Source organism: Monodelphis domestica, chromosome 4, assembly GCF_027887165.1.
Source record: "Monodelphis domestica isolate mMonDom1 chromosome 4, mMonDom1.pri, whole genome shotgun sequence".
In the NCBI taxonomy this organism is placed as follows: Eukaryota; Metazoa; Chordata; class Mammalia; order Didelphimorphia; family Didelphidae; genus Monodelphis; species Monodelphis domestica.
In genome coordinates, this window is record NC_077230.1 from 364,466,297 (window position 1) to 364,491,387 (window position 25,091).

General features: G+C 42.2%; 1 protein-coding gene across 2 annotated transcripts; it reads right to left on the minus strand.

Moving 5' to 3' along the window:
- Nucleotides 1-1,493: 1,493 nt before the first annotated feature.
- AIRIM (AFG2 interacting ribosome maturation factor) lies at nt 1,494-25,000 on the minus strand. Of its 2 annotated transcripts, none has more exons than XM_001380892.5 (5): nt 24,850-25,000; nt 10,500-10,782; nt 8,795-8,974; nt 4,291-4,406; nt 1,494-3,671 (listed from the first exon to the last, which is right to left on the minus strand). In XM_001380892.5, the coding sequence occupies exons 2-5, from the start codon at nt 10,769-10,771 to the stop codon at nt 3,634-3,636; spliced, it is 606 nt and encodes a 201-aa protein (XP_001380929.3). In that variant the 5' UTR covers nt 10,772-10,782; nt 24,850-25,000; the 3' UTR covers nt 1,494-3,633. The 2 variants fall into 2 exon arrangements, with proteins under 2 accessions (XP_001380929.3, XP_016277988.2); XM_016422502.2 differs by having other exon boundaries at nt 24,779-24,858.
- Nucleotides 25,001-25,091: the final 91 nt, after the last annotated feature.

Consider the following 25,091-nt stretch of genomic DNA (forward strand, 5'->3'; position numbering starts at 1 on the left):
AAAGGTTGAGTTTCTAAGTTGGATGGTTTCTAGGTCTTGTCCACCTCTCAAGTCTACAAAACCTGGAGGTATTTAAAGGGATGTCATGTAAAAAGGCAATTAGAATTATTCTGCTTGTCCGTAGAGGGCAGAGCAATGGGTAGAAGTTGCCAAGGGCCAGATTCTGGTTGAACATGAGGAACAACTTGCTAGGAATGAGAGCTCTCCAAAAGTGAAATGGGCTACCTTGGGAAGTGGTAGGTTCCCTCTACCCGGTTGTCTTCAGGCAAAAGTTGGATGAACAATTTGTAGAGATTGCTCTAGAGTGGATTCTTGTTGAGCGAGGGATTGGATTGCCAGGAATGTGTTGGAGCCATCTTGAGATAGCTGAGAGCCGATTGTTAAATTAAAAAATATATATTTATACCTCAGAAATTGGCAAAGGCTACAAAATAGGGCTTAAGAAAGTGACGGAGAAAATGTTGATAATGCAGATTAAACTTAGAAGTGGATTGTGCACGTACTTCCCACCCCAAGCTGGTTAAACTCTTAGCAGCACACACCTCACAAACTGAAGTCTTGCCTGACTCTGCGGCTGACCTTTCCAAACACAAAAATTAACACACACACCTGTATAATGGGACAACTTAAGAGCAGCGCAGAAGCTCTGGCTCTCCCTACTTGGATAGGCTGCCTACAGCTAGCCCTTCAGCAGGAGTAGCTCTGGCTACCTTCCTGCTCCGTCTCCCTGGATGTGGCAGTGTTTGAGGCGCCAAATAAAGAGTCGTTGGCTTGGAATCATAACTCGCTGATCTATAGAACTTTAAGGGACACAAAGCTCTTTTCTTGCTACCATCCTATGAGTTAGATAGTGTGAGGGGCATCGCCGTCCATCTTTCACAAATGGGGAAACTACAGCTCAGAGAGATTGGCTGCCGCTGACCATGCTGGGTCCGGGTGGAGCATTCTTTTCACTATACCTGGCTGCTTCCCTCTCTCAGCAGGTGTTTTCCCCATTAGGATCAGCAAGTTAGAGTGGAGGCCTGTGTGTGGAGAAGGGACCTAAGCAGAGCCAGATGGAGAGGAAGGGGACCGAGGCCTTTGCTCTGGCCAACTCTCCTGCCCAGGGCTGCTTTTTCTCCTCTCCGCATGACCAGGCCAGCTGTCCGGACCTCATTTTAGAGGCGAATGGGAGGAATTGCTTGTTGCTCCAAGCTAGGGCTCGGAGGTGACTTGCCAGGTGGGCCGCCGGGGGATTTTACAGTAGGAGCTAGTCTTAACAAAGCCCTCAAGGTATAGAAATCTGGGAGCCAAAGTCATTGTCCTCTGCTCCCCTCGAAGAAAGGGTTAGACTTGTTCTCCTGCGCCCGAGGAGAGCCTGGGCAAGTGGGAGATGAACTTCCTGTTGGAGCTCTTTAATAACAGAAAGGCCTGAATTGAAAAAGTGAACTTCCCATAGTTGCAGACTGCTGAAGGGCCCATGACACACGCACATGTTGTTCAACCAAAACACCAACCATTAAAAGCGTTTATTGATTCCAAACAACAGCCAGAGCCAGAACAGGTCCAGCCTGGAAGGAGCCGCATGGTAGGGGAGGGAAGAGGCTGAAAAGGTCTGGGTTATCCATCTCGCCAGGGACCACCTGAGGAGACAATTTCATCTCCTCTCCTTTCCTCCTCCTCCCACCAGTCAGTCAGGAGACGACACAGTCCTGCTTGAGGATCTCTATAGTGAGTACTTGTCAGCCCATCAGAACACAGGACCACAGAGAAGCAGAGGGGAAGCTCTGGCCTGGGAGCCAACTAGCACACTTCGGAGTTTTCCATTCTGCCACTGGCAAAGTATATGAAGGCAACTAAGTGGACAGAGCCCCAGGCCTGGAGTCTGGAGGTCCTGGGTTCAAATCTGTCCTTCCTAGCTGTGTGACCCTGGACAAGTCACTTAACCCCCATTGCTTAGCCCTTACTGCTCTTCGGCCTTGGAACCAATACATAGTACTGATTCTAAGACAGAAGGTAAGGGTTAAAAAACAAAACAACAACAACAACAAAGAATTGATACTAAGACAAAAGGCAAGGATTAAAAGTAATAATAATAAAGTATCGCCTACATCAAGTCTCTTCCCTTCTTCAATGTCTCCTCCCTCCTCTGTAAAGGGTGGGTTTGGACTAGGCGATCCCTAGTTTTCTTTCTAGTTGAGGAAATCTACAAAAATCCTCAAAAAAGAAGACGTCCAGAAGTCATTTCTGCCACTCTGCCACCCCCTTGTGGCCCTGTTTGGAAACAACTTGGGGAACATCAAAGAAATCAGGACCGGCGGGTCTCAGTCTTACAATGACCTCAATATTCAGATTTCTCTAACAAAAATCCACACCTCTGGTCTCTGTCCCTGCCATTTGTTTTCTTGCATTTACCCCTAGGCTTGTGTATATACTTTATTACCCTTTATATACTCAGAGCCCACATACTAAATTTCTTCCTCTTGGTTTTTTGGCCTTCTTTTGTTTAAAAAGAAAAGAAAACAAAACAAAACCCAAACCACCTAACCTTGCATCTTAGAATGGACACAAGTATGGGTCCTAAGGAAGAAGAGCAGTAAGAGCTACCCAATTGGGGTAAGTGACTTGTCCAGGGTCACACAGCTAGAAATCCTCTTGTGATCGGTTTCTAAATGTGAAGAGTTCAAAGGGGAAGATGCTAACCAAAGGCTTGCTTTATTCCAGATTGTTCCCCCTCACTTCTCATCGTTTTGTCTTTTCCTGTTGCCTTCATATTTACCAGTCTTCCTATTTATAGCTCTTCCCTGAAGTAGAGGTTTGGATTACAGTAACAGAAGTTCTTCCACTGTTGGGACATTTCCAGTCTTGACGTTTTCGAAGTTCCAGGCAGAAAGTGAAATATGAGGTCAAAGATTAGGAACGGAGGGCGGAGCACAGCTAGACCTCGGGCCGCGCGGCCAGCCTGCTCCACAAGGGCGATTCGGCTGGCAAAACAGGTGCACGCTTATTTCCCTAAGCCCACTAGGGCTGAGTTTTGTCATTTTTGTTTCTGCTCCCAAGCCCTAGCAAGAAGAGAATTTGGGGGTCCGCTAGGGACCCCGGGGGTTAGAGGCAAGACGTGGGGCGGTCCTGGTCTAAGGCTGGCCTCAAAGGCTTCCCGGCTGTGTGACCCTGGGCATGTCATTAACCCCATCCACCTAGCCTTTGCCTTTCGGTCCTAGGACAGAAAGTAAGGATTAAACAGAGAGCAGAATTTGAAGCATGAAGCGTTTTTGTGAAAGCATTTTCTTAAATTTCTGGAAGGTAACGGTAAAAGGCAGAGCCACGGGGAAAATGCTCCGGCCGTTGGCCCGTCTCCGTCCCGGCTCCTCTTCATGGGTTCCTCCAGCCCCTCCGACATCCTGGGCACGGCTCTGACCCCTTCTTCGTCACCACCAGTCTGGGGCCCCTTCCTGGGCTTCAGGCGACCGTCTGCATGTAAACGCTATTGCATGGACGTTGGTTGGCCTCGGACACACAGAGCCCCAACATTCCACGAGATAACGAGAAATCGGACTTCCACACGGCCGTGTCCACACCCGCGCTGAAGTGTCAGGAGAAGCCAAGATGGACGGGAGCTGGGGCCGCTCTGGTTTGTGGATAAAAACAGCTTCTTTAGGTCGCCAGGAAAAACGATACATTCAGCAGGATATCTGGGGAAGGAAGAGAAGAAAATCCATAAACCCCCAATTTGGCACTGTGATTGGCCCCGGGGATACCAAGAAAACAGTCCTTGACCTCCAAAGGAGCTTTTGATTTAGTAGATGGAGAACACAAAGATGTATGACTCAAAATATAACTTAGAGTAGGATACATACCCAAGACTTACAACGTATTATTAGGTGACAAATGAAAAGAGGGAGAAGAGGTAGAGCAATCAGAGAAGGCTTCAAGGAAGAGGTGGCACCTGAATTGGGAAGGATTTGAATGGGAGGGAAACGACTCCACACCTGGGACAGCATGAGTGAAGGTCCAGGGAGGGAGGGGACCCGTATGACAGCACAGAACAGAGTGAGTAGAGGGGCCCGGCTTGGCTGGCTCGTTGAAGAGGGCCCTGAAGGCCAAGCTCGGGTCGGAAGGAATAGGAAGGGGGGAGCTCAGACGGACGTGGGTCTGGGGAGGAAGGGAGAGGCGAAGCCAGGCGGGGCAAGGAGGAGGAGAGGGGCAGGCTGGAACCAAGCCAGGGCTGGGGCCCCGCCTCCTGCTGCGGCCTCCCCCGGGGCAGTGACCCCGGGGCAGGGTCTGAGCGGCATTCTGGATGGGAATACAGACCTGGCACGAGGTCCTGCCCGTTCTCCGACATCCCATCCCAGGCTGGCGGCAGAGTCTGCACGTGGCGCACGTCTCCCCAGCGGATCTGGGCCACCAGCTGCTTCCTCGCCAGGTATCTTTGTAGAGTGAAGGACACGCCGCAGTTTCACAAACGTTAGCGCCTCCCGACAGCCCAGCGGAGAGCTTCAGACCCAAGAAAGCCGCCCCCCCCCCCCAGCCCAAGGGACCAACCCGGCCCAAGAGACGGACCCGGAGGGGGTCCGCGGGGGAGGGGAAAGCTTCGGAGCTCTCCCGCCTGCCTTCAGTTTGCCAGGGCCCTGCGGGGGCCAAGCGTGGCCATTGTCTTTTCCTTTTCTCTACCTACTTCGGGACTAGGCACAAAGAAATGCTTCTTGATTTGACTTGGGGGGGGCGGGGAGATGGCCTTATATGATTTTGACAGAAAACTCCTCAAATGACAAACAGCTTAAATTCTTTTTTTAAACCCTCACCTTCCATCTTGGAATCAATCCTGTGTATTGGCTCTAAGACAGAAGAGTGGTAAGGGCTAGGCAATGGGGGTTAAGTGACATGCCCAGGGTCACACAGCTAGGAAGTGTCTGAGGCCAGATTTGAACCCAGGACCTCCCGTCTCTGGAACTGGTTCTCCATCCTCTGAGTCACCCAGCTGCCCCCCTTAATTTTTTTTTTAAACTTGGAAACACCTACATGAAATGAGGAGCAAAGCAAGCAGAACCAAGAAAACATTATATATAGCTACAGAATTAATATTTGAAAAAATAACCTGTGAATGTCCTCCTCCAGAGAAAGATCCAATGAACAGACACAAAAGACAAAATATATGTGTGTAAATATAATATACATATATATTTATATAGACACCCACATATTTTTGGTTGGTTAATACTTCTATGGGGCAGGATGCCTGGGAATTAATTTTTTACAGTATAAGTCATTTTTTTAGAAAGGAAAAAGAAATGAAAGAATTTTTTAAAATGAAAACTGTTTGTAATAAAAAAAAAGAGAGGAAAGAGAGAATTTCAATAGGCCAAGTGGTGGGGAGGAGAAAAATGCAGAAGGGAATTCTAGTCAAAGGGAAAAGTGGGAAGAAAGGCACAAAAGCAGCCAAACATGCAGCAGGTATGACAGAGAGCAGTAGCTTGACTGCAACAGTATCCAGAGGTGGGAGTAGTAAGAGATCAGACTAGAAAAAATGTACTCCATATCGTAGAGGGCCTTGAATGCCAAGATACAAATCTATTTCATTCAGCCGACAATAAGAGGCCACTGAAGGGTTTTGAGCAGAGGCATGAGAGGAGCAGATCAATATGTAAGGAAAATTAGTCTGGCAAGGGATGAGGAATTGAAAGATAGAGAGGAAGGGCGAAGAGCCATCAGAGAACTATAGCAATAGTCTAGGCAGGTGGTTAATAATCTCCCTGATAATAACACGGAGAATAGTACCAGAATTCAAGATGGTATTTCGGAGGTCGCATTGCAAGGAGTAAGAAACTTACCCACCCACTCAGCTCATGTACTAAGCCCCATCTATGTGCAAGGCACAGCAAAGGGTACAGACAGCGTGGAAGGACAACACTTAGGCAGATAAATAAAATAAAATCTGGCGCGAGGGAGCACAGGCAGCCAGGGCATCCGAAGAGGGTTCTGGTGGCTGCCCTGGGTGGGTAGGGAGAAGGGGAAGGGGAAGCGCTCCTCGGGGTTAAGCCACAGAGGAAGCCAAGGGCACTAAGGGCAGGGGAGAGGCCCAGGGTGCCATCAGGCCCCCAACTTCTCCAATGGGGGTGGTGAGAGAAGAGTCAAAGACGACTCGAAGGAACTGAAACAGAAAAACAGGAGGAAGTGAGGAAGGGGGTGATTTTACGGGCAGGATTTGAGGTTGTGTTTGGGGTATGTTGAGGTGCTGGTGGGACAGCCAGAAGGAGATTATCACTCAGGTGAGAGGTTCGCCTGAAGTTGAAAAGGTATATGTATGGAATCACTACAGGAAAAAGAGAAGAAAGAAAAGAGGCTCAAAGACAGAATTTAGGGGGGCAGCTGGGTAGCTCAGTGGATTGAGAGCCAGTCCTAGAGATGGGAGGTCCTAGGTTCAAATCTGGCATTAGCCACTTCCCAGCTGTGTGACCCTGGGCAAGTCACTTGACCCCCACTGCCTAGCCCTTACCGCTCTTCTGCCTTGCAGCCAATACACAGTACTGACTCCAAGATAGAAGATGAGGGTTTAAAAAAAAAAAGACAGAATTTAGGGTGTTACACTTGCCCTAAAGCATCAGAGATGTGAAGGGGACAGAGAAGAGGTGGTTAGAGATGTGGGGAAGCAGGACAGTGTGGTGTCTCTGAAGCAGGGGGAGCAGATGGGATCCCCGAGAGGGGTCAACACTGGCAAATGATACAGAGGTCCAAGAGGGAGAGAGATGAGAAAGACCCGGGACTAAGGGGTTTCCGGTGACATCTCAGAGCAATAGGATAGTGCCACGGAAGAAGCCATACTGCAAGGAGTTGGGGAAGGGGAGGATAAATAGTGGAAAAAGAGACTGATCTCCAAAAAGTGTAGGTGTGAGTGACAGGAGAGAAGAAAGAGCTGCTAATACTCCTGGTGGAGGCAGAAGAAAAAGAATGTGATGGCACAAAGTACGAAGACCCTAGTGGGTACTGAGGACATTGCAGACACTTGAACCCTCACCTCAAAGGTAGACTGACAACGTGAGAGGGAAAATAGCACTACCTTTCACTGAAGAGGCACACCAAGAGAAGACCACGAAAGACCACCCAAATAACCCTCTATTCTATCCAGATCTACTAGGGAAAAAAGAGGGCAAATAATGGATAGGGCCATTGCTCCAGGTGAATAATAAGAGGATAGTCGATGACAAAAAGGTGTCCGATGCTTATTTTACTTGTTTACTCTGCCAAGAAAAATGACCTTTGGATAGAACAAACATGGCCAAGAGGGAGTGGATAACAGAGATATGGAGATATTAGGAGAGGTCTAGCTGCTAAGATAAATGATTCTATCCAAGGTGGATATGACACCTGAGCCATCATTAGTGACCTAGGAAAGGTGAGAGAAAAAAGGAATCATGTCCCAGGCCTCGGCAAGGCCAAGTGTCAAGGGATTTTCAAAAAAGAGAAAAGAATGGAAGCTGCAGGTTATGGACTGTCAAGCTTGATGCTGACTGCTGGAAAAATCCTAAAATATCTTATTAAATGGCTAATGAATATCTAGACCAAGGAGCACACACAGAAAAACATAAGAACTCCTCCAAGTACAGATCACGTCAGACTGATTTTATCTTTCTTTTGGTCTAAAACTGGCCCATCAGGGATGCAGGCCTGGAGCGAACAGCTTCCCTAGGCTTTAGTATTAAACTTCATCTCTCTTCTGATCAACTAAAAATAGCACACCATAGCCAAGTTGCCTAGATTTTAGCAGCGAATTTGAAAAATCTCACCATATTCCTGTGGAATAAAGAGATGTGGGTTAAATAATAGTAAATACTCAGATGTGGTTGAATAGATGGACCCAGAAAGTAGCCATTAATCATTCACTGCCAACTTGGGGGATCTCCAGAGATGTCCCCGAAGGATTGTGCTGTTTGACATTTTGTCAATGAGTTGGACAGGGAAAAAGATGACACTCTTATCAAGCTTGCAGATGACACATAAGGGGGAGAGAGCGAACACACCGAATGACATTATCAAGGTCCAAAAGGTCCTGAGAACATTGGACGCAATCTAATGGGGATAAACACAAGCTCTCACACTTAGGTTTAAAAAGCTTCACAAATATAGGATGGGGAAGGCATAGTTAGACAGCAGTTTGTCTGAAAAAGATCTGGGTCTTCTGGTGGATTGCAAACTCAATATGAGTTGGCAGTGTGCTATGGCAGTCAAGAGAGCTAATGTAATTGCAGGCTGCATCAAACAAATCATTGCTTCTAGAAACAAGGAGGCAATGGGTCAGAGCACGTCTAGAGATTACATTCAGCTCTGGGTACCACATTATGAGGAGAATTGCAACCAGGATGATGAGGGGCCTCAAGTTCATGCCATATGAGGATTAACTGAAGGAATTGAGCCAGTTTAGCCTGAAGAAGAGAAGCCTCAGAGCGAAAGAGGTGGGAGGTACATGATAGCATTCTTCAACTGTCTGAAGGAAAGATGAATTAGATTTGTGCTTAGCTCCAGGAGGCCTGAAGTCAGGGAAGATTTCTGACAGCTAAAGTTGCTCCAAAGTGAAATGAGATGCCTCAAGGAGAAAGTGGGTTCCTTTTCCCAGAAGATTTCAAGCAATAGGATGACCACTTATCAGCTCTCTAGAGGGATTCTTTCTCCAGTCTGGATTTGACTAGATAGCTGCTGAGGTTCATCTCCATTCTGAAACCCTGTGATTCTGTGGCCTAAAACAACTATTTATGAGCTGAAGGCATGTGAGTTTCTTTAAAAAACCTCCCGCCATCCCCAGTGATATCTGGGTGAAGGATACGCATTTCGATAATGTCTGTCAATGTCCTGTAACCATGCCAACATATCAGCCAATGAGGGGCTCACAGCCGAAGGCTGTAAGACTGCATCCAGGCCTAGTTCATCTGCTTTCTGCTCATACAGCTCAAACACTTGCTCCACGTGGCTGCTGACTGTGTCTCGCACCTGGAGGAGGCTGGTTCTACAGAAAAAGACAATGGTGTTAAACAGCACTGGCAAGACAGCCCAGACAGCCGCCTGGGATGAACAAAAGCTACACTCGAGTGACAAGCATGTCCCATTATCTCTGGTCATGGAGGGAGGGAAGGGGAGGCGCCTGGAAACTGTGTGATATCACACTCCCCTGGAGAAGATTTGGTGCTCCGTGTGAGGAAGGAGACAGCGTGATCACTGATTGCAATAGTCTGAGGGGCCGTCTGGAGAACAGGGCTCAGGCTTCTTCTGCTAGAGGTGACAGGTGTGTAGTTGGAATTTTGTACCCCAGGACTCCATTTCCCAGAATCCCCTTTTCATCCTCACGTGACATGCTTACGTTTTGGAGATAAAGTTGCTGTAACCCTGCCCTCTCCCCTCTCTTCTCCCGCGAACAAGGTTGGGAAAAACTTCTCTTTGCTCAGGCTTTACTTTTGTCATTTTATTTCCTCTACTTCAAGTGACTATTAATAAATCTTATAAAATAGGATACTTGGAGTCATAGGATATTAATTTGAATCTTACACAGGGGTCAAATTTCAGTACAAAGTACAGTAAAACTCGCTAGCTAGGAGGACTGGTGGGTAGAATGGATGGCCTCCAGGCAATCATCCCTATCCTGAGATGTGTCTCCCAAGCCGAGTCTCCATGACCACTCCTCAGGAACATTACAAAGGGGGCTCACTCTTCGGTTAAGAGTTAAACTAAATGACCACTAAGATTCCTTCCAAAGCCAATATGATGAACATTAAGAATTTCATGGGATGCTTATCAGTATTTTTCTTAAAAGTTTTTTCTGATCTCAAGGCTTTCGAACAGATGTTTATTTTCATGTGTATCACAGCTTTAGAGTTGAAAGGGGAAGGCATTGTGGGCAGCAGTTTGTCTGAAAAAAAGATCTGGGTCTTCCGGTGGATTGCAAAGCTAATATGAGTTGGCAGCGTGCTAGAGTAGTTAAGAAAGCTAATGCGCTCACAGGCTGCATCAAGCAAGGCATTGCTCCTAGGAGCAAGGAGGCCATGGGTCAGGCACACCGAGGGTATTATAGTCAGTTGTAGGCACAGCATTTTAAGGGGGAGAAGATAGTTTCCACAGGACAGCAGCCAGAATGGCGAGGGGCCTCAAGTTCATGCCACATGACTGACTGCAGGGACTGGCCAATCCCTTCATTTTACAGATGAGGAAAACTGAGGTCCAGAGATGAAGAGAATTGTCTATTATCACACAGTGACAAAGTTGAGATGTAATTCAGGTCCTTACTATAAGCCCAATGTTCTTTCTATGTACCACCCTGCTACTTACATTGAACCTCTTGCTTTGGGCAACTAAGTTCTAGTAAATGGGTCTTGGAGAGCAGGTGGAAAGGAAAGAGGAGCATATAATATCTATCGCAAAACTAGATAATGTTAAGCTCTGGAAAAGAAAAAGTTCCCACAGTGGGAGATCAAACTGGCTGTTTAAAAATCAAAGATTCAATTCTTCCTGCCCTGGAAATATGTCCTAGCATCTCTTACAGCTTCTCCCCCAATTGGTCCAAGATGGCATCCCCAGCAGCCAGCAGTTTTCTTCTCAGGCGATCTTTCAGGTCAGGGAAAGCCCGAAGCGGGGTGTCCTCCAGCCGCACATTCTGACTGGCCTGGAGCTGCTCTGCCAGGTTGCTGAGGGAAGCCAGGAGAGGTGAGCAGTCACTCAGAGTACTCTTCCAGAGGCCGTGCTGGTGCTCTACCACATGGAAAGCCTTCTTCAGAGCCTCCTGCACAGCTGGCAAAGCTTCCCTTGGAGGCATCTTTTCTGCATCTAAAATAAATCATTAGGAAGCCTCAATTACTGAGCTACTTAATTCAATACACATTTATCAAGCATCTATTAAATGCAAGGCAATGGGCTAGGATAGAAAGATAGATACAACACTGGCCCTGCTTTCCAAGAGCTGACAATCTATTTGAGGGAAAGCTCCGGACCCCAGATTAAGAGCAAGATAAGTACAAATTGGAGAGGATAACCAGGCAAAGCTCTATTAGAAATGGAAGGTTGGGGAGAGGGGGAACAACTAGATGGCTCAGTAGATATAGAGCCAGGGCTAGAGATGGGAGGTCCTGGGTTCAAATCTAACCTCAAGATACTTTTTTAGCTGTGTGACCCTGGACAAGCCATTCAACTCCCATTGCCTAATCCTTACCCTTCTTCTGCCTCGAAACTATGCAGGATGAAATTATGCGTTATTCCCCAGTATACACTGATTAGTATTAGTAATCATAGATCGGCAACTTCCTATAGAAAATTAGTGAAAGTTAGGTGCCCTTCAGAAGGAAGATATCAATCTCCTTATGAAGAGCAGAAAAATCCCCCTCCCTAAGCAGCTTCATATATATTAGTATATAAATATGGCCTTTACTATATCCTTTTCAAATGTGGCAGAGACCCCCCTCTTTCTTCTTTCCCATGGGAAAAGGTTTGGGTGTCCTAATTTCTATGAGAAACCTCACAATTTACAAGTTATAATCTTGACTACATGACCTAAATATTACAGCTTGAAAAACTTTGGACAGGCCTAAATTTTAACTCAACGGAGAAACTGCAAACTTAAGGAATGTTCCCATAGGCTTGGAAGTGTTGAAAGAACTTAAGGAAGATAGAACAAGATAAAGAAATGTAACTTACAAACGTGTTATGTCCCACTCAGATGGTGGGAAAGAGGAGGTAGCATTGTGTTGGATCTCTATAAAGTGAGTAAATTTGAGCATTAATGTGCACTATTGAAGAGGTCTCTTCAGACAGTGCTCCCTCACTCTATGCCCCTTCTTTCCCTGCCCCCCCCCCAAAAAAAAAGCTACATGAGCTCTGCCAGCATCTTATCAAGTCTCCTGTCTGCTCATTAGAGTGATTCTGGAGGTATGAGCCTCCCCAGAATTCCACTCCACACAGAACCAATATACAGTATTGATTCTAAGACAGAAGATAAGGGTTAAAAACAACAACTACTACTACTTTGGAGATAAAGATAAGCAGAAAGGCAGCCTGGATGGAAGTCAAGTGACCAAGACACTAAGAGCACGACTCTATGTTAATACACTAATAACTGACATTTATATAGAATTTTAAGAAATCATCATGACCTTGGATTCAGGCAAACAAGGGTTGAATATCTCTGCCTTTGACACTTGACTGTCAAGCCACTTAAACCCAAAGTGCCCTGGGAAACTAAGATAAAAAACAAAAACAAAACATAGAAGAGTCGAAGGTCTACATGGGTTGAAGGAGTTTCCTACTGGAAGATCCCCAAGTTCAATGAAATCATACCTCTGACACAAATATATATATGAATAGTATGATTGTACATTCATTACTTGAACCCACAGCTCTGGAGAAAAGACAACTATTATTAAATTCAATTTACAGAGAAACTGAGGCCTAGGGGAATAAAAGGACCAAGGTCACACATTTGCTAAAAAAAGGTGGGACTTTCAGGTTAAGATGGCTGTAGTGTAGAAGCAAGGATTTTTCTCTCCTCACCACCAACAGATATAAAGTCCCTCAAAAGACAAGAAACCAAAATCAGATGAGTGAAGGGGCTCCACCATAGGACACAGCCTTGAAGGTAGGCAGGATTTGGGAATTTCCATGCTATAAGGGGGTTAAATAACTCCCACCAAAGCGTGAGCTGATCACCCCTCCTCCACTCCTCTTATAGCGCCAGAGTCAGAGCAAGCACACCAGAATCAGAGTGAGCTCTGGATAATCTCTAGGTTCTTGGGGAGCTGGCTGAGAACACCACAGACTTATCCCTGAGAGAAGCTAGACTTGGAACCCCAGGAGGATGAGGAACGTGGACCTTGGGTGCTGAGATAGAGCAGAGAGGGGAGGCACACAGCAGACGCCAGAGAGACTCAAAAAAACAGGCCCAGGGCAAAAACTAGTCCATAGCTCAATACACAGAGAGCCTGCCTCCTCACTCAAGACTTCTGACTGGGAAAGGAATGAAAAACCAACAAAGCGACAGCCACCAACACCCAAGAACTACAATCTGAAAGAAAGAAAGAAAGAAAGAAAGAAAGAAAGAAAGAAAGAAAGAAAGAAAGAAAGAAAGAAAGAAAGAAAGAAAGAAAGAAAGAAAGAAAGAAAGAAAGAAAGAAAGAAAGAAAGAAAGAAAGAAAGAAAGAAAGAAAGAAAGAAAGAAAAGAAAAGAAAAAGTCTTTGACTCTGGGTAATTTCTACTTAGAGAAACAACAGACTACATAGGGGATAGCAGAGGACAACAAATAAGTAAACATCCAAACTTTCACCAAAAAAAAAAAAGGAAATTAGTCATAAGCTCTCCAAGAAATCAGGCTGGAATTTGAGAACCAAGTTAAAAAGATAGGAGAAACTTGGCAAGAAAAGTGGGAAATAGTTCAAAAAAGAAAATATCAGTTTAAAAGATAGAATCTCCCACTTGGAAAAAGAAGCCCAGAAATAAAATGAAATAATAAGCAAATTGAAGACCAGAAATGACCTGCTGGGAGCCACAAAAAGCAGGATAGACCAAACTGAAAAGGAAAATGAAAAAAATAATAGCTGAAAACCAGTCTTTAAAGACTAGAATTGGGCAAATTGAAGCTAATGATCTCACAAGACAGCAAGAATTAATAAAGCAAAGTCAAAAGAATGACAAAATAGTAGGAAACATGAAATATATCACTGAGAAAATGACTGATCTGGAAAACCAATCTAGAAGAGACAATTTGAGAATCATTGGTCTACCTGAAAACCTAGGAATAAACAGAAACCTTGACATCCATCATACTACAAGAAATTATCCAAGAAAACTTCCCTGATGTTCTTCAACAAAAGGGCAAAATAGGCATTGAAAGAATCCATAGATCACCCTCTACATTAAATCCTCAAGAGACAACCCCAAGGAATGTAATTGCCAAATTCAAGAGCTTCTAAACGAAAGAGAAAATATTACAAGAAGCCAGAAAGAGACAATTCAGATATCAAGGAGCACCAATCATGATTACACAGGATCTGGAAGCCTCCACATTAAAGGACCACAAGGTTTAGAATATGATATTCAGAAAGGCAAGAGAATTGGATCTATAACCAATGATCACCTACCCATCAAAACTGAGTATATACTTCCATGGGAAAGTATGGGCATTCAACAAAATAGAAGATTTCAAAATATTTGTAAAGACCAGAACTAAACTGAAAAGTTGATATCCAAATACAAAAATCAAGAGAAACATGAAAAAGTAAATAAGAAAGAGAGGGGAATTTTTTTTCTTTAAGGTCAAATATTTTACATTCCTATGTGGAAAAATGTTATTTGTAACTCTCAAAAATCGTATTCATTGGGGGCAGCTGGGTGGCTCAGTGGACTGAGAGTCAGGCCTAGAGACGGGAGGTCCTGGGTTCAAATCTGACCTCAGACACTTCCCAGCTTTGTGACTCTGGGCAAGTCACTTGACCCCCATTGCCTAGCCCTTACCACTCTTCTGCCTTGGAGCCAATACACAGTACTGACTCTAAGACAGAAGGTAAGGGTTTTAAAAAAAATCGTATTCATTATTATAGTAGTTAGAATAATTATTCAAGGTAGAGGCTGGGGTACTAAGTGGTTTAAGATGGTATGCAAAAAAAGAAAGGGGGGGGGAATAGAAGATGGTACCAAGAGAAACTTGAAGGAATAAGAAAAATAGGATAACCTATACTACAAAGAGATATGTGGGAGGGGGAAGGAAAGAATACTATTATAAGAAGGAGAGGAAGAGAGAGCTAATACATAATACTAAAAGCTTACTCTCAGTGGAATAAATTCTGAGAGGGAAAAGCATCTAGATCCATTGGGATATCAAATTCTCTTACCCTACAGGGAAGTTGAGAAGAAAAAACCAAGGTGGAGAGTGGGGAGGCAACTACAAAAAGGGAGGGAAAGAGAGAGGGGAGGAAATTTAATAGACCCTAAAAAAATAAGAGGGGAATAAAAATGAAGGGGACAGAAAGGGAAGTAAAATAAGGGTGGGGATTTGGGGACTAATTAAAAGCAAAGCACTGGCATAGAAGGAAATAGCAAAAGGAGAAAGGACAGGACTAGGAGAGGAAATTAAAATGTTAGGGAACACACAGGTGGTAATCATAACTCTGAATATGAATGGGATGAACTCCCCCATAAAATGGAAGCAAATAGCAGAGTGGATCAAAAACCAAAATCCTACCATATACTGTCTACAAGAAACACACATAAGGGAGGCAGAGTCAAGATGGCAGCTTAGAAGCAGCAAAAGTTCAGACCTCTGAAAACCCTTCCTTACCAATCACAAACTGAATGCTCCTAGGGGACTGAAATTCAAACTTAACAACAGGACAGAGGCAGGGAACCCTCCTTCTGGACTCAAGTCAAAAGGTACATGCCCACAAAAAGTCGGAATCCAAGAACACTCGGGTCTAAGGAAGGTCCCAGGACCCCTCCTCCCCAACCCAGAGCACTGAGCCCCCAGCTGCAGCGGGAACCTCTGGGCGGGCAAAGCTGCTGGTCTGGAGGGTATACCTTGTGAGCAGGGCTGTGCCAGGCTCAGAGCGTCCAACACAGGCAGCAGGGAAGCAGCCAGAGAGAGACCAAAGAGCCAGCAGCCCTGTGGCTGGATCCTTCCATCTGGCTCCAGTTTCACCGGAGGTTTTTGCCTCAGGGCACATCCAACCTAATTGAACCTAATCCCATCAGGAGTCCTCAAAGCTCAGGGAGGCCAGGACCCCTTCCCCCCTAGAGTGTAGAGTCTCCCGCAAGGACAGGAACCTCTGAGCAGGCAAAGGCACTACTCTAGAAGGTGTACCTTGCAGACAGGGCTGTGCCAGGCTGAGAGTGTGGAACATAGGCAGCGGGGAAGCAGCTGGAGAAAACTGGAGAGAGCATGGGCGGCTGAGACCTTCCATTTGGCTCCAGCCTTCCAGGAGTCTTCGGCCTCAGAGCCCATACAGCCCAACCCAGTTGAACTTAATCTGATCAAAAGCCTCCAGAGGACAGGGAAGTCAACATTCTTCCCCTAGACACTGTACCGAAAGATCTGACAAAGCTCTGAGAGGGAAAACTGACAGCCCCAAAACCAAAAAAATGAGAGGAGCAAGAGCACAGACAAAGACGGGGAGCAAAGAAGGGGAAAATATGAGCAAACAACAGAAAAAGAAGAAAGAAATTACAATAGACAGCTTCTGTACAGGTAACGAGCAAAGAACGAACAAAACAGAGGGGGAGGGATCAGCAAAGGAAAAATCAGAAATCCCAGCAAACTGGATACAGGCTTTGGAAGAACTCAAAACGCAATTCAAAACACAATTAAGAGAGGCTGAAGACAATTGGGAAAAGAACTTAAAAACTAAGATAAATCATCTGGAAACAGAAAATAGTGTCTTGAAAGCCAAAATCAACCAGATGGAAAATGAGGAAAAAGAGATGAAAGATGAGGTGAAGAAGATGAAAGATGAGAAAAAGGAAATGAAAGACAAAGTAAAGAGGATGAAAGATGACCTCCAAAGAAAATCAGACCAAAAGTAAAAGGATGACCAAAAAGCCAGGGATGAAATCCAGTCTTTAAGAACCAGAATACAACAACTAGAATCGAGTGACCTCACAAGGCAGCAGGACACTATAAAACAAAACCAAAAGAATGAAAAAAATTGAGGAAAATATGAAACATCTCATTCACAAAACAGGATTTAGAAAATCGTTCAAGGAGAGACAATTTAAGAATCATTGGTCTGCCAGAAGACCATGACAAAAGAAAAAGCCTGGACATCACACTACAGGAAATTATTAAAGAAAACTGCCCCGATATCCTAGAACAAGAGGGAAAAGTGGAGATTTGAAAGAATCCACAGATCACCTCCTGTACTTAATCCCCAAATGACAACACCCAGGAATGTTGTAGCCAAATTCAAGAACTATCAGACCAAAGAAAAGATATTACAAGCTGCCAAGAAGAAGTCATTCAGATACCACAGAACCACAGTGAGGATAATGCAGGATCTGGCTGCATCCATACTGAAGGACTGAAATGCATGAAATATGATATTCCGGGAAGCAAGGAAATTTAGGTCTACAACCAAGAATCAACTACCCAGCAAAACTGACTATATTCTTACAGGGAAAAGTATGGTCATTCATTAAAATAGAAGAATTACAAGAATTCATAAAGAAAAGAACAGACCTGAACAGAAAATTTGATGTCCAAGCACAGAACTCAAGAGAATCATCAAAGGGAGAAAAAAGACTCCAGCAAGTCATCACAAGGGTAATCCACTATGACCAGGCAGGATTCATACCAGGAATACAAGGATGGTTCAATATTAGGAAAACTATTCACATAACTGACCATTTTAAAAAGCAAAATGACAAAAATCACATGATTATGTCAATAGATGCAGAAAAAGCCTTTGATAAAATACAACACCCATTCCTATTGAAAACTCTAGAAAATGTAGGAATAGAAGGGCCTTTCCTAAAAATAACAAACAGTATATATCTAAAACCATCAGCAAACATCATCTTCAATGGGGATAAACTAGAAGCCTTCCCAATAAGATGAGGAGTAAAACAAGGATGCCCATTATCACCTCTATTATTTAATATTGTACTAGAAACACTAGCTATAGCAATTAGAGAAGAAAAAGAAATTGAAGGTATTAAAATTGGCAATGAGGAGACCAAGCTATCACTCTTTGCGGATGATATGATGGTTTACTTAAAGAATCCTAGAGAATCAACCAAAAAGTTGCTCGAAATAATCAACAATTTTAGCAAAGTTACAGGATACAAAATAAACCCACATAAGTCATCAGCATTTCTATATATCTCTAACCCATCGCAGTAGCAAGAATTAGAAAGCGAAATACCATTCAAAATCACCCTAGACAATATAAAATACTTAGGAATCTATCTGCCAAGACAAACACAGTAACTATATGAACTCAGCTACAAAACACTTTCCACACAGCTAAAACTAGATCTAAACAATTAGAAAAATATTGATTGCTCATGGGAGGGATGAGCTAACATAATAAAAATGACAATCCTACCCAAATTAATTTACTTATTTAGCGCCATACCCATTGAACTACCAAAAAACTTCTTTACTGAATTAGAAAAAAACCATAACTAAGTTCATTTGGAAGAACTAAAGATCAAGGATATCCAGGGAAATCATGAAAAAAAATGCAAAGGAAGGAGGACTTGCAGTCCCAGATCTCAAACTATACTATAAAGCAGCGGTTATCAAAACAAGTTGTTACTGGCTAAGAGACAGAAAGGAGGATCAGTGGAATAGACTTGGCGTAAATGACCTCAGCAAGACAGTTTATGACAAACCCAAAGACCCCAGCTTTTGGGACAAAAATCCATTATTTGATAAAAACTGCTGGGAAAATTGGAAGACAGTGTGGGAGAGATTAGGTTTGGATCAACACCTCATACCCCACACCAAGATAAATTCAGAATGGGTGAATGACTTGAACATAAAGAAGGAAACTGTAAGTAAATTAGGTGAACACAGAATAGTATATATGTCAGACCTTTGGGAAGGGAAAGATTTTAAAACCAAGCAAGACTTAGAAAGAGTCACAAAATGTAAAATAAATAATTTTGACTACATCAAATTAAAAAGGTTTTGTACAAACAAAACCAATGTAACTAAAATCAGAAGGGTAGCAACAAATTGGGAAACAATCTTCATAAAAACCTCTGACAAAGGTTTAATTACTCAAATTTACAAAGAGCTAAATCAATTGTACAAAAAATCAAGCCATTCTCCAATTGATAAATGGGCAAGGGACATGAACAGGCAGTTTTCAGATAAAGAAATCAAAACTATTAATAAGCACATGAAAAAGTGTTCTACATCTCTTATAATCAGAGAGATGCAAATCAAAACAACTCTGAGGTATCACCTCACACCTAGAAGATTGGCTAACATAACAGCTATGGAAAGTAATGAATGTTGGAGGGGATGTGGCAAAGTAGGGACACTAATTCATTGTTGGTAGAGTTGTGAATTAATCCAACCATTCTGGAGGGCAATTTGGAACTATGCCCAAAGGGCGATAAAAGACTGTCTGCCTTTTGATCCAGCCATAGCACTACTGGGCTTGTACCCCAAAGAGATAATAAGGAAAAAGACTTGTACAAGAATATTCATAGCTGCACTCTTTGTGGTGGCCAAAAATTGGAAAACGAGGGGATACCCATCAATTGGGGAATGGCTGAACAAATTGTGGTATATGTTGGTGATGGAATACTATTGTGCTCAAAGGAATAATAAAGTGGAGGAATTCCATGGAGACTGGAACAACCTTCAGGAAGTGATGCAGAGTGAAAGGAGCAGAACCAGGAAAACATTGTACACAGAGACTGATACACAGTGGTACAATCGAATGTAATGGACTTTTCCATTAGTGTCAATGCAGTGATCCTGAACAACCTGAAGGGATCAAGGAAAAAAAAAACACTACCCTCAAGCAGAGAACAAACAGTGGGAGTAAAAACATGGAGGAAAGGAAATAGCTTGACTACAGGGATGGAGGGGATATGACTGAGGAGAGACTCTGAATGAACACCCTAATGGAAATACCAACAACATGGAAATGGGTTTGAATCAAGAACACATGTGATACCCAGTGGAATTGTGCGTGGACTATGGGAGAGGTGGTGGGAGGGGGGGAGGGAAGAAAAGAAAATGATCTTTGTTTCCAATGAATAATGTTTGGAAATGACCAAATAAAAATTAAAAAAAAAAAAGAATCAAGGACACATGTGATACCCAGTGGAATCACGCATCGGCTATGGAAGGGGTGGTGGGAGGGGGGAGGAAAAGAAAATGATCTTTGTTTCCAATGAATAATGTTTGTAAATGACCAAATAAAAATTAAAAAAAAAATAAGAATCAAGGACACATGTGATACCCAGTGGAATCACGCATCGGGTATGGAATGGGTGGTGGGAGGGGGGAGGAAAAGAAAATGATCTTTGTTTCCAATGAATAATGTTTGAAAATGACCAAATAAAATAATGTTTAAAAGGAAAAAAAATTTAAAAAAAAAGAAAAGAAACACACATGAGGCAGGTAAACCCACACAGCCTAAAGGTAAAAGGCTGGAGCAAAATCTGTTGGGCATCAACTGAGAAAAAGAAGGCAGGACACACAATCATGATATCTGACAAAGTCAAAGTAAAAATAGATATGATTAAAAGAGATAGGGAAGGTAATTACATGTTGATAAAAGGCAGTATAAACAATGAGGAAATATCATTATTCAACTTGTATGCACCAAATGGTAATGGGATAGCATCCAAATTTCTAAAGGAGAAACTATTGGAGCTCAAGGAGTAAATAGACAGTACAATTATACTAGTGAGAGACCTGAACCTTCCTCTCTCAAATCTAGATAAATCAAACCAAAAAAATAAATGAAAGAGGTAAGAGATGTGAATGAAATCTTAGAAAAATTAGAGCTAAGAGATAGGTGGAGAAAAATAAATAGGGACAAAAAGGACTACACCTTCTTTTAAGCAGCACGTGGTACATTCACAAAGATTGACCATGTACAAGGACATAAAAATATGGCAAACAAGTGCAAAAAAGCAGAAATAATAAATATTACTCAGATAATAATGCAATAAAAATAATAATTAGTAAGGGTACATGGAGAGCCAAATCAAAAATTAATTGGAAATTAAATAATATAATTCTTTTAAATCAGTTAAAGAATAAATCATAGAAACAATTAATAATTTCCTTGAAGAAAATGACAATGATGAGACACCATTTCAAAATCTATGGGATGCAGCCAAAGCAGTACTAAGGGGGAAATTTATAACCTTGAGTTCATATATTAACAAATTAGGGAGGGCAGAGTTCAATGAATTGGACATGCTAGTTAAAAAAACTAGAAAGAGAATAAATTAAAAATCCCCAGATAAAAACTAAATTAGAAATCCTAAAAATTAAAGGAGAAATGAATAAATAAGACTAAAAGCTGGTACTTTGAAAAACAAAATAGACAAAGTACTGATTAATCAAACTGATTAAGAGGAAAGAAGAAAACCAAATTAATTGTATCAAAGATGAAAAGGGAGACCTCACCTATAATGAAGAGGAAATTAAGGCAATCATAATAAACTATTTTGCGCAATTATTTGGCAATAAATATGGCAATCTAGGTGATATGGATGAATATTTACAAAAATATTAATTGCATAGATTAACAGAAGAAGAAATAGAATATTTAAATAATCCCATATCAGAAAAAGAAATTGAACAAGCCACCAAAGAATTCCCTAAGAAAAAATCCCCAGGTACAGATGGATTCACAAGTGAATTCTATCAAACATTCAAAGAACAACTAATCCCAATATAACATAAACTATTTGACAAAATAAGCAAAAGAGTTCTACCAAATTCCTTTTATGACACAAATATGGTACTGATTCCAAAGCCAGGCAGATCAAAAACAGAGAAAGAAAACTACAGACTAATCTCCTTAATGAACATAGATACAAAAATTTTAAATAGAATACTAGCAAAAAGACTCCAGCAAGTGATCATGAGGGTTATTCATTACGATCAGGTGAGATTTATACCAGGAATGCAAAGACGGTTCAATATCAGGAAAACCATCCACATAATTGACCATTTTAACAAGCAAACTGACAAAAATCACATTATCTCAATAGATGCAGGAAAAGCCTTTGACAAAATATAGAACTCATTCCTATTTAAAACACTAGAAAGTATAGGAATAGAAGGACCTTTCCTAAAAATAATAAACAGTATATATCTAAAACCATCAGCAAGCATCATCTGCAATGGGGATAAACTAGAAGCCTTCCCAATAAAATCAGGAATGAAACAATGATGCCCATTAACACCTCTATTATTTAACGTGGTACTAGAAACACTAGCTGTAGCAATTAGAGAAGAAAAAGAAATTGAATGTATTATAATTGGCAATGAGGAGACCAAGCTATCACTCTTTGCGGATGATATGATGGTCTACTTAAATAATCCTAGAGAATGAACTAAAAAGTTAGTGGAAATAATCAACAATTTGTGTCAAGGAAGTTTTATCCCCTCCCCCTCCTGAGGAGCTTTACCTGTCTTATCAAACATTCCTGACATAACATAGTTGTGCCAGTTTTGCATCCCTCTACATTCGGTATGTCAATAAAAGTCAAGGCTTTGGGCTTCTGAGCAGGAGAATCAAAAGACAATCAGGGAGAAGCCAAGAAGAGAATGAAGAAGGAAGAAGTCAGGATGCAGATCAAGCAGGTGGAGGGAAGAAGGAAAGGGACTGGCAGGCTAGCCACCACATACTCAGCTTACTTAGGAATGATTGTCTATCCCCTTCCAATAAACTTTATAAAATATATATCTGGGTAGAAATATTATTTAATCCTTACAAACTAGCAAGTTGCAGGATACAAAATAAACCCACATAAATCATCAGCATTTCTATATATTTCCAACACATCCCAACATCAAGAGTTAGAAAGAGAAATTCCATTTAAAATTATCCTAGACAACATAAAACACTTGGGAATCTATCTGCCAAGACAAACACAGAAACTATATGAACACAACTACAAAACACTATCCACACAATTAAAACTAGATCTAAACTACTGGCAAAACATTAATTTCTCATGGGTAGGACAACCTAACATAATAAAAATGACAATCCTACCCAAATTAATTTACTTATTCAGTTCATATCTATCAAACTACCAAGAAAGTTTTTTACTGAATTAGAAAAAATCTATAACATAGTTCATTTGGAAGAACAAAAGATCAAGAATATCAAGGGGAATAATGAACAAAAATGTGAAGGAGGGGGGCCTAGCAGTACCAGATCTTAAACTGTACCAAAGAGCAGTGGTCATCAAAACAATAAAAACTGGTTAAGAGACAAGGGAGGATCAGTGGAATAGACTTGGGGTAAATGACCTCAGCAAGATGTATGATGTATCAGTGTATGATAAACCCAAAGATCCCAGCTTTTGGGCCCAAAATCCACTATTTGACAAAAACTGCTGGGAAAATTGGAAAACAGTATGGGAGAGATTAGGTTTAGATCAACATCTCACACCCTACACCAAGATAAACTCAGAATGGGTGAATGACTTGAATATAAAGAAGAAAACTATAAGTAAATTAGGTGAACACAGAATAGTATACCTGTCAGATCTTTGGGAAAGATTTCAAGATCAAGCAAGAGTAAGAAAAAATTACAAAATGTAAAATAATTTTGATTACATTAAATTAAAAAGGTTTTGTACAAACAAAACCAATGCAACCAAAATTAGAAGGGAAGCAACAAATTTATAACAAAAACCTCTGACAAAGGTCTAATTACTCAAATATATAAAGAGCTAAATTGTACAAAAAAGCAAGCCATTCCCCAATGATAAATGGGCAAGGGACATGAATAAGTAATTTTCAGATAAAGAAATCAAAACTATCAATAAGCACATGAAAAAGTGTTCTAAATCTCTTATAATTAGAGAAATGCAAATCAAAACAACTCTGAGGTACCACTTCACACCTAGAAGATTGACTAACATGACAGCAAAGTAAAGTAATAAATATTTGGGGGATTGGCAAAATAGGGACATTAATTCATTGCTGGTGGAGTTGTGAATTGATCCAACCATTTCTGGATGGCAATTTGGAACTATGATCAAAGGGCACTAAAAGACTGCCTGCCATTTGATCCAGCCATAGCACTACTGGGTTTATACCCCAAAGAGATAATAAGGAAAAAGACTTGTACGAAAAATTTTATAGCCACACTCTTTGTGGTGACAAAAAATTGGAAAATAAGGTAAATTCCCCTTCGATTGGGGAATGGCTGAACAAATTGTGTTATCAGTTGGTGATGGAATACTATTATGCTCAAAGGAATAATGAACTGTAGGAATTCCATGTGAACTGAAACGACCTCCAGGAATTGATGCAGAGTGAGAGGAGCAGAACCAAGAAAATATTGTACACAGAGACTGATACACTGCAGTACAATCAAATGTAATGGACTTCTCTACTAGCAGCAATGCAAAGATCCAGGACAATTCCGAGGGACTCAAGAGAAAGAACACTATCCACATTTAGAGGAAGAACTGTGGCACACAGAAGAAAAACAACTGCTTGATCACATGGGTGGATGGGGATATGAATGGGGATGTAGACTCTAAACAATCACCCTAGTGCAAATATTAATAACATGGAAATAGGTCATGATCAATGATACATGTAAAACCCAGTGGAATTGTGTGTTGGCTATAAGAGGGGGATAGGAGGAGGGGAGAGAAGGAACATGAATCATGTAACCATGGAAAATTTTTCTTAATTAAATTAAATTAAAAAATAAAAATAAAAATCTCATTTATGAATCTTTGAATGTTTCCATTTCAAGACACTGATTAACAATTCAGCACATCTTTGGTTTAACACCAAAGTAAAATGGGCAAAACAAATCTCATTAATAAAATACAATCACTAAATTCAAATAAATAAATAAAAATTAAAAAGGCATCCCCTGGTCAGGTCCCCCAAGCCCAGATCTTGTCCGCTTTCCACAGCGCCCGCGGCATGGCCCAAAACCGAAGGGCTTAGGTCAGAGAAAAGGGTTGGCCCTGCCCCTGAGTGACGCTTCCCTCTCTGGGCCTCACTTTCCCCATCAAACGCTGAGGTCGGAGGAGTTCGACGCCTGAGATCCCTTGGGCCCTGCCAGGTGTAAAGTCTTTCTCCGCACTTGGCAAACCCCAACCCACCCTCTAGATCCTCAGTCTTTCCAGACATTACACCCACGGAGCCAGTAGGAAGCTACTATGTAGCAACTCACCATCCACACAGAGCTTCCTGCTCTCCACAGCGCATGCCCAAAAGCTGCAACCAACGGATATTAACCAGCTAAGGAAACTTGTCACAGTTTACACTTGCAAAAAACACTAGATCCATGCCGCTAAACCTCTTGGGTGTTGTAGTCTTGCCCAAGGATTGGTCAATCTGATTGTGGGTGCGCCAGATGATTGGTTCTTATGAGCCTCCCTCGCGCCCGCTCTAGAGCGCGGTTTCTTATTGGCT

Bases quoted from the DNA above. Each gene is read 5' to 3' on its own strand.
- AIRIM (XM_016422502.2), bottom strand. From the start codon at position 24,806: ATGTCTGGAAAGACTGAGGATCTAGAGG. The intron at 10,783-24,778 runs GTGGGTTGGGGT...GATTTATTTTAG, and splicing joins AAAGACTGAGGATCTAGAGG to ATGCAGAAAAGATGCCTCCA. The intron at 4,407-8,794 runs GTATCCTTCACC...CACTCTACAAAG, and splicing joins GACAGACATTATCGAAATGC to ATACCTGGCGAGGAAGCAGC.